Raw genomic sequence first — 10233 nt, 5'->3', positions numbered from 1 at the left:
TGAATTAATAAAAAACCCACAAAATGATACACTTGCAGTGTCACAGTGTATGATTTACTTTACACAGGTACAGTAAGTGTCTGGAAATGACTCATTAATTGTTCTATACGGACTACGGTCCATAAAGCAGTGGCGGATCTGTGACAGAAATCACGCAGTTCCCCCGAGCCACTCCCCTCAGTTGCAGCTGCACCAGTACTGCTTTGGAGCCGGTGGCCCAGTTACTGTACATGCTGCACCTGACATTATGTGCCCTTTCAGGCCAGTCGGACCTATTCTCCATGGACAGGAAATTCATTTCCTCGGAGGATGGAACCACACCCGTCGTATTCTATAAAGTAATACCCCCCCCCCCCCCCACACACACACACCTCTAGATTTGCATAACCTATTCATGCTTTTCTTGCTTTGAGAAAGATGCTCCATGGCGTGCTTCAGACACTGCATACACTTACAAGACTACAGATGGATATCGCTTGTTTGTGTGGAAATTGCTTTGTACAGTAGGTCACATTCGATGAATAACTAAATCATGTCCCTGACAGATCTCCACTAGACTGTGTTGCTGTTCATGTTTCTCTGCAGTATTTCAGGAGGCTGTTTAATAGCTGTTTAGAGGCTGTTTCATTCTGACATAAAGCAACATACAGCTACTGTACCGAGTACAGTGGTGTACATGTGTAGCAGAGTAACCCTGCCTGTACCACATACGCCTAATATCTAATAGGGGGGGGGGGGTTTCCCTTTGGCTGAGAGAGAGAGATTTGGTTTCCCACAGAGAAGAGTCAGGTTAGAATCCAGGTGGTTACAGATGAATTCATGGTTGGTGCTGCAAATCTGCAATTAGCCCAACTGGTTACATGGATGTTGTTGTAGCTGTAGAAATGTGTGAATTCTATTGAGCAGCGTGCTGCAGTAGGATGCACCCTACACTGACCCATATCATTGTCATTATCTTCTGTAAGACACCAAAAGACATTAGAAGGTGATAATTGAAGTGTCAGCACTCTACAGCACATAACTGTATGAGGTCAGTAAGATCAGTCTGACAGTTTTTTGGCTCACGAGATAAGTTGATTCTTGTCTTCACTTAAACTGCAGAAGAAATAAAATGGGTATTTTATGACATATGTTTATAGCAAATATTTATTTCCTAACATTTGTGTGACATAGGACCACAGTAACACTCACTGGTCTTGGAAACATTGAACATGGACAACTCAACCCAATTGCCATAGAAGAACGTTACTGTACCACTGAAACATTATACTGTATGCCACGTTGATACGTTGCATGTCAAAGTTGACACATTGCATGTGAACGTTTAGGTGTAGGGTTTGTTACATTACATGTCAATGTTTAGGTTTAAGATTGGACACTTTAAAAGGACTTTGAATACAGTAAAAACAAACAAGAAGTAGAAAAATAACTAAGACAGTAAAATGACAGAAATAATTAATTAATTTTAATGAATTAAAAGAAGCAAAAGGGGGGAAAAAACGACAAACAAAAGATTTGTGTTTTAAAAAACTGGGAGTTGCAACAGACCTGCAGTTTTCTGGTAGTTTGTTCCAGAAATATGGTATATAAAAACAATACGCTGCTTCTCCACATTTAGTTCGGATTCTAGGGACATAAAGCAGACGTGTCCCAGATGAACTGAGAGGTCTGGATGGTTCATGATATCGCACAAGATGCAGAAATGTATTTTGGCCCTAAATCATTTCCATTAAGGGAACAGAGCGAAGGCGATCAGAGATCAGACTGAAGCTGAGGCATGACCCTCAGAGATAGGCACTTGGCTATCGACTGGGTGTGTCCCTCGATGACTGGCCTGAGGGAGGAACAGAGAGGCCTTTGTTTGGCCAGCTTCAGGGCTGTCTACAAAAGTGCTGAGCCAAGCAACAACTCCCCCACCCCCCACTTCTCTCCCTGTTTCTTCCCACAGACAACCCCCACCACCACCACCACCACCACCACCACACACAGCCGCACATGTACACTCCCATCAGTATTTACCACCAGTCCCAAGAGACTAGGTTTCAGCTTTAGGGAGAGGGAGGGAGGTAGAGGGGTATCACAGGACAGTTTAGCAGCTAAAACATAGACCAACTTTGCGTATTGGTCTCCATGGAATGCTTAGTCTGAGCTCCATGTTGCATCTTTAATGTGGAATGTTATGTATAAAGCGTTTCTGTTTAAATTGATCTCTTGGTAGTCTGCAAACAGATTACCGGTATGTCAGCATTGAGCATTACTTCATTATGTTGTGTTCCCAATCCCTCAACTACAACTGCAGGAGGATTAAAAGAACTTGTGTTTTCTCTTCGGCAGAAAACAACGTTTATGTGTACTGGCCTGCTTACAATTTCCCTGTTGAGATTTTGCCAAGAGTTAGATGCATTATTGAATGAGCACCGGTTAATTTAGTTCTCGGAAACAGCGAAACATTTCTCATAGGCCTACACATTTAAATCACAACATCAAGATGACTGGGACTGTAGAACTCCAGACTGAAAACACGTCAACATCTAATAAATCGCAAGCACAGTGTTACAAACTGAGAACTCAGAGGAATATTCAGAGTACAAAAACACTGTGAGCACGTCTCTCTGAAGTAAACTGACAATCCCAATTTAGCAGACTGTTTCACTTTGGTTTTAGACATCTTGCACAGTGCACTATGCAAATAATGGGCTTGAGCAAGTACAGTCTGTCAGCCAGTGATTTGTGTTCAGTGTCTATGTTTAAACATAACTCCCCATTGACAACACAAACTGCTTGTAGAACACAGAAACGGGTGTGCGGTGCAGTGGGTGCACTATGTGGGTAAATTCCCAAAAGGTAACAACTTCAACCACATGAACCCTAACATCCCTATTCTGGGGTAAACATGGGTGAAAACAGCCGATCTACAAGCTCACAGGGCCTGGTTCATTTATTTTCTTTTTACCTATTTTTGTTTAAATTCATGTGTTGTTTCTGGTTATGGTTAATATCTTTAATTGTTACTTTATTTTAGCTTGTCAATTTTTTAAATTGCACTGTAATTCTTTAATTGTACTGTTTGACCCCAGGAAGAATAGTCACTGCTGAGGCAGTCACTAATGGGGATCTAAAATAAACAAACAAAGTGCTGTGTAGCAACACGTTGTGAGCTTGTAGATCGGCTATTTTTGTCAGAGATATTTAGATAGATAGATCTTTAAGTGTAAAAGGAAAAAAGGGAGGGAGCCTGGGGGACTCCAGTCAACTAAATATATAGGGTTTAAGCAGTTAAATTGTCACTTATTTAAAAAACAACGACATTATCTGTGTGGTATCAACACTGACTGTGACCATATTATAGTTACAGAACAGGTGCTGCATGTTCCGACTTGCATAAACAAAGTGCACTGATATCTTTGTGAGGTTCAGGACCGGCTCTCTGGAAACATAAGTTCTTAATTTTCCTGAGGCCATGTCTGTCTGCACACTCCCATGTGCACATGCCTGTGTAACCCTCCCTTATACCCTAGTCTGCACAAAGCAGTTGCCTGGGGGGGATCATCACAGAACACAGGTGACAGAAGTGTGAATCACAGCTTATTTAAGGTCGTACCTTTCCCCTGAAGGAGACACACGGGCAAAAGAGTGCTAATGTCACTCATTGCCTCAAAGACTTATGAAACGCCTCCATTGTTTGCACTAAATTACTTTTCAGGGTCTTTCAATAGCAGTAACACTAGTGTCTATTCATGACGGTTTACCGTTCAAGGAGTCTGTCAGTTGTGATTTTTGCCCCATCGTGTAAGCGAGGGTGTTCGGAAGCAAGACCATCGTGACAATCCTGGTGCACACATCAGCTAGTCCAAGAGTAGCAGGTTTTATTATTAGTTGAGCTTACAATTGAAACTATTGTAATGCTGTAATGTATATGTTACAGTATAGCTTGTGGATTTATTATTTATATTTTTTTATTTCTCATACTGTAACATATAAACTGGGCCCCTCCTGTTTTTGCTCTACAATACATATCTTTGCCGAAAATAACTCTTGAGCAAGTAGATCTACTATTTTCACTGACTGTTAGCCCCAGATTAGGGGTTCAAGTGGTTTGAAGCTGTTTTTCTTGCTACTTCTGAGTAAAGCTTTCTGTATCCTCAAAAGACATCCTCATTATTGTCTGTCTGGTGCACACGACCAAAGCTTAACACTGCTCATAGTAAGGTAGCAGACAGTAAAACACAAAGCCGTATGAAATGTTCATAAAATTTTAATGACAAAAAAAGAAGAAATAAAACAGCAATGTACCCATTTAACAACAAAGGAAATCTGTTGAAATTCAGAATTATAAGATGTCTAGATCCAAGCTCTTATGTACAGCATATTGCACTAGAAAGAAACGAACATCCCTCATCCATGCTCCTTTCCTAATCCACCCTCCATGTCCCATGCTGATGAGAAAACCGTGCAGTAGACAGAGAAGTCCCAAAGACAACACAGCCAATGCATTAACAGAACTGCTACATTTGGACTGGGTCTCACTTCATAGGACACATGAGCGTGCAATCCTTGAGACCGCCTCTGAATGTGAAGATAAAAGAATAGAAGGACTCCCAGCGCATACACAGTAAAACCAGAGTTACAAATGTAACTAACGTCCTATGAAATGTTGAAATCTAACTAACACCGAAAGTGTATAAATGTAACCAAATGAGACCCTTACGGGTGAATTTGGTTACATGTGTACCCTCTCAGTTAAGTTAACACACAGGATTTCACAGCGTAGTGTACAAGGAGTTTGAAATAAGCTCTGTGGTTCAGTTAATGTATTAAAAGAGAGACTGTGGTTTTCACTGAATTACATTACATTCAAACCCTTAAGATACAGATTTGTCAGGAATGTTGGACATGCACTTTTAACTCCATATACATATTGAAAAAAAGCCCTTGAACTGAGAGTTGATACAGCGGACTTGCCAAAATGTTTTAATAGAAAACAAAATATATAAAAAAAGATGCCACAACATTGAAAAAGCAATTGTAAAAAAAAAAGAAGCAATAAATTGTGTCGCGTAATTATTTTTCTGTTTTTACAAAAGGCATGGAAAAAATCCGCTATAAATTTTATAAAGATAACAATAGCTGCGGCAAATTTATGTTTTATGTATAAAAACACCAAATCACAGCACTTAACAGTTAAGATGCACTCTTTCTTGGATATTCAAAAGAACCGAATCAATAAATTTGATATTCAAGACACTGAAGGTTGAACATATAACATTTTTTTCTTCACTTGGGGCTGCAGCAGTGGTTGGTAATGATAGGCTCATGCTTAACATATCCTCCATCGTGTCTCGCGCCTAAGGTAGCAGACCTAAAACTCATTACGACGCGTTGTGAACTTATAGATCTGTTATTTCTGGCACATGACACCGTCATACGACAAAGTATAAGGGTACAGTCACCCAAGCACAATGGCAGGGGACCGGCCAATGCAGAAACACGTCAAAGTTCAACAAAGTTGAAGCTCCACGCGTGGCTTGACAAATGCGCCAGTTAGAAGCTCGAACCCTTTACTCACATAGAATGGAAGATGTGAACTGGACTTGTTTCTGTCACATGCGTGTGTGACCGTACCCTGGGTCAGGCTTCAGAGCAACATCATACCTATTGAGTAACTGTACAACCCCATCTCAGATACAAATAATACTGGGCACCATGGTGGCTCATTCCATTGCTCCTTACAACATTAACCCACAGCCCTACTAGATTATAGATAATAAAGCACAGAATCCTAGCCAAGCTAGGTCAATCCAGCATATTACAGATCTTAAAGAGATTTAAGAATCTAGAGGGGAAGTTCAGCACAGGAGTAGAAAGAGAGGCGCAAAATATACAGGTATAAAAACATTTTCTTTACAGTGCACATTGATTGCAAACAGTCGTTTCCGATATTAAGAAGGTTTCATGTAGTGAACGTTGCCATGTGAATATAACAGAAGTCAAAGTTTGCCCCTGTGCCTGGTGAGCGTCTATGGGTAAATAAACTGTGTGTACACAATAAAATCCTCAGTGTCATCCATTTGTAACTCTGAGAGCATACAAATCTAACCAAATAGACCCTTACAGATCCATGTGGACGTTCTCAGAGTTAAATGAACACTTGGGATTTTACTGTGTGGCATGGAGGGCAAAACATGCAACACTGCCCCCACTGTTATATTATGTTGATTTCAGAAAGCCCAAGGCCATTGTCTTTAGATAACTATGGCGAGTGTGGATGATCATGTGGCAGGTCTGTCGCTCACAAGGCACATTTTGTACATTTGATTGTCTGTTGTTCATGTGATTTTGTAAGGACTCACAACAGCTTGTGAGAGAACACACGAGGCACATGGCTTTAGTCCAACCTCTCGGCGCACAAAACACAACTGAACCGCACGTCGACAATGAGAAGAAACCGACTGTACACACTGAGATAGCATCTATACAGTAGCACTGAGCAAATATACACACAATAAATTAGAATAAATTATTTTAACAAAAAACAAAACAAAATAGAATTGAACAGGCTTGCCAGGGAGTAGTCAGATGAACGGAGAAAGAGTGGGAGTGTGAGACCTTGGACCGAAAACAAGCGAGTCACAACGACTTCTATTGGCTCAGCGTTCAGTGTATTGCAGGAAACAAGTTTTTGGTTCAGCTATGTAATCCAAAAACATCCTGACCATCTGTAACTCGCTGCAACGTTTTCTGAGCATTAACCACTTAAACCCTATACACTTCAGTGGTCCCCACCTTTTTTCCCTCTACACCAAATCTCGTGCTGAAAACAGCTGATGTATAACCTCAGGTCACAACGCGTCACGTTGCTACCTGTTGTGAGGTTGTACAGTAGATCTGCATTTTTTTTTGCCGAATGTTCACTTATTATGACTTGCACAGAATGGGGATGCTAGGGTTCATGTGGTTAAAGAGTAAAAGGTGAAAAAGCTTTGGAAAGGGTGCTAACTTTCTGCTATCACCCGATTGTTTGTTCAGCACCAGCCACTACATCGTCCAAGACGTTTCATCAACTCCCAGAATAATAATAAAAAAAAGAACATATAAAAAAAAAAGAAAAACATCAGTGTCTTCAAACATATCCATATTACCAATTTACAATAGATTAAAATCATACATCTATTGATAAATCTCTCTAAAACATAAATGTTCCATTTCCTTAAAGACCTTATTATTTACTTCTTTACATTGAAAAACAGTGGCTGTGTCATCGCAAAATGCTGGCAGTCATCATACAGGGATGCAGCGCGAGCTCTCTGAAATATCCAGACATGTTGTGGTAAAAAGAAAAGAAAAGAAAAACGTTCAGGAGCACATCAGAGGCTCTCTTTACTAAGTTCTCAGTCAAGTTGAATGGTACCACTGGCAGTTTGGTGAAAACAAATGCACTTTGACAAGGTCTTTCTAGAAAAGAAGGACAATCTTGAGTTGCACATAGTAGTACATAACTATTAATCAGTGCTTTAGACAGCGAGTTGCGACTGCTGTGAAAATTAATAATCAACACAAAACAAAATGCTTTTTTAATGGGGTCTGAATTTGAAGCCAAAAGTAATTCCTGTAACAAAATGGTGTACTGTAGGCTAATCGTGAAAGAAAAGATAATGCTTTTAATTGAGAACACATTGTTCAAAGAACCTATTTTGATAATTAATTTGTGTTCTCATAGATGTCAATTTGATTGTAAATGCAGTTGATCCCTAAACCCTGATTTATACTTGGTTTGCACACTGTCGTGCAACCAAGTATAAATAAGGCATAAGATTTCACCTTTTCCACTGGCTTAAATATTGCTCCATTAACACCGAAATGCACATAACTTTCACAGCTGACCCATAATACAGCTGATGCATATACTGCAGTGAGATCAATTGCGATTGTCAGTCAAGCCAGAGGAATAAATCCTGAAAAGCTTGAGAAAATTAAATAATTTATCTAAAGCTTTTCAGCTGTCTTGATTGTTCCCTGATTTCCCTGATTGTAAATCTCACAAGTGAGACTTTGTTCCAGTTTGATAAATTTGTGCTTGGGTATTTGGTTTCAAAATTACTTCAGATTGTAGATTCAGGATGTACACAGACAGAAGCATGTGACCACGAATCATAAGAATAATGCTCAAACACAAATTCTCAAATCACCGTTACGAGTTCAGGTCTTGAGGTTATTTGATTGAAAGCAGATCAATATCTTAGGATCTTTAGTACATCTAAATTCAAGTACACGTACATCTATCCTTGAAATCAAAAGACAAAATGGGTAATTGAAGCCACTTTAAACATGAGTGGTATTGTACATTGCTGATGGATAATGCCAGTGAAAGACATGGGTTCATCTTCAGTTAAGGCCGGTGAGACATCTAAAATGACCAACAGTGCAACACCAGCATAACACCACAGAAACTCTTTTGACCATTTTGAAACAAACCAGTGTGGAACAGTTAAGGTTAAGTACAAGGGTTTTTCGGTTATTCAGAGAATACATCAGAAATGTGCCTTGTATGTCATTGAGTCAGTAACTTCAGCACATTAATGTCCATGTCCACAGTTGTTCCCAAAAAGAGGCCCCTAATCCTAAATTCATCCCTTACTTATGATTTCCTTTATGCAAATAAGTATGAACTGTGGCAGGAGAGAATAAGGCATTCCCTGGACTGATGGAGGTCCTTCAAGACATAAGATACCAAATAAGAAGAGCAATTTAATGTACAAAATAGGTAATCTTACAAATATTTCGAAAATATCTCTTCAAATGCAATGGCTTCTTCTTGGAGAGACGAAAAAAGAAGAAAAAAAAAAAAGCAACCAAGTCTCCGTCCAGCGGTGACGAGCGTTTTCTTCATCTCAACTTCATTTACAAAAATGAAAGGAAATCCAAACCCGTGTTCCATCTTACAGTGCCATCTCAGTGTTCTGGTCCTCATTTCTGAAGGGAAAAAAACAAAGAGGGCCAAGGCAAGGACCCTGCAGGATTCCCTTCATCTCTGTTCTCCTCTCAAACGGGGGACAATAGGCTGTCGTGGAAACAGGAAGCCAAACAGTGCCATTGGAAGGCGCATCCACATCGGTAGATGTACTCTCTGGTGCCTCAGGAACTGTAACAAAGGAACAAAATGCATGGGGATTTTAGTATCAGTGAGTGGAGTCATGTTTGCAACGTCATAGTGTTTTTAATCTACACTTGTAAACACGCTTTTTTCTTAAACAACCTACTCTGTACTGAAGCCATTTTACAATTGTCCATTTTCAAACCACAGACAAAAACAACAAGAACCAACTACTTGACCAGATGAGCAGAAATGATTTATGTACCAGGGGTAAAAAACGGCCTTGATTCCAAAATCTAAACTATGTAATTAAGCAGACATTACATTGTGGATGGCCATGGGCCAAAACCTTCTTCTGCTGAATGAACCTGAAGTTGTTTTATTCAGCCCACCAATTACAACACCAAAAATTCTGTCAAAAAATGTGGGAGTCATTATCTATTCTTTCTTTTTATTATTTGTAATTTAAGAACCGAGTCCAAACAGTTCACTTATATGCTTCATCTTTGGAAATGTCCTTTCTTTCCTTCGCTGGCATGTCTGTCTCTGTCCTTGTATTGACTATTGCAAACGCTTTCACATCTGCAGCAGTTATGGTTTTAACAAGCTTTCAGTTTAATTTAGTATAAATGTTGTTGATCATTTTAAATAAATAAATGGTTTAGGTCTTATCCCCAAGTCCAGATCAAAATCAAAAGGTGACAATCTGGACCGCAACACTGGAATAACTTGCAATTAACTATTAACTATTTTATGGTATTGGTGAAATAATAAAAACAAATGTTTGTTTTGGGCATGTTATTCTTTATTGCAGAAAATTCAGACATATCAATGTAGAGAGACAAGAAACTATGGGCAGAGATAGATGTGAGGCATACTGTATGAGACAAGACGGGTCGGACTCGAACTTGGGTCCACATGCTCACTAGGAGCATTTCTATGCACTACCTGGCTGAGCCACCAGACACCCCACCGTTCTGTTTATGTCTACACTCTTTTTGATTTCCTCATGACGTAATGTTTTTGAGGTAAAACCCCTGTGAGCTGCGGTAAGCCCTGTCGCTTAGGCCACATGACATATGAGCGGCTTGGATGTTTCCACAACAGTAGCTTGTGTTTTCTGGGAAACGTGTCTGCCACAC

At 39.8% G+C, this 10233-nt stretch overlaps 1 protein-coding gene across 1 annotated transcript in view; it reads right to left on the bottom strand.

Moving 5' to 3' along the window:
* Positions 1-4245: 4245 nt before the first annotated feature.
* LOC311063337 (uncharacterized protein) overlaps positions 4246-10233 on the bottom strand; it is an 18920-nt gene continuing 12932 nt past the window's right edge. Inside the window, exon 4 of the mRNA XM_084082722.1 lies at positions 4246-9139. Within this exon, the coding sequence (XP_083938848.1) occupies positions 9023-9139 (117 nt within the window). The 3' untranslated portion in view covers positions 4246-9022. The remainder of the gene's footprint in view (positions 9140-10233) is intronic.

Source organism: Gymnoscopelus microlampas, assembly GCF_963454915.1.
Source record: "Gymnoscopelus microlampas genome assembly, chromosome: 16".
Taxonomy (NCBI): domain Eukaryota; kingdom Metazoa; phylum Chordata; class Actinopteri; order Myctophiformes; family Myctophidae; genus Gymnoscopelus; species Gymnoscopelus microlampas.
The sequence above is the reverse complement of the archived record's forward strand: the minus strand, read 5'-3'. Positions and strand labels throughout refer to the sequence as shown.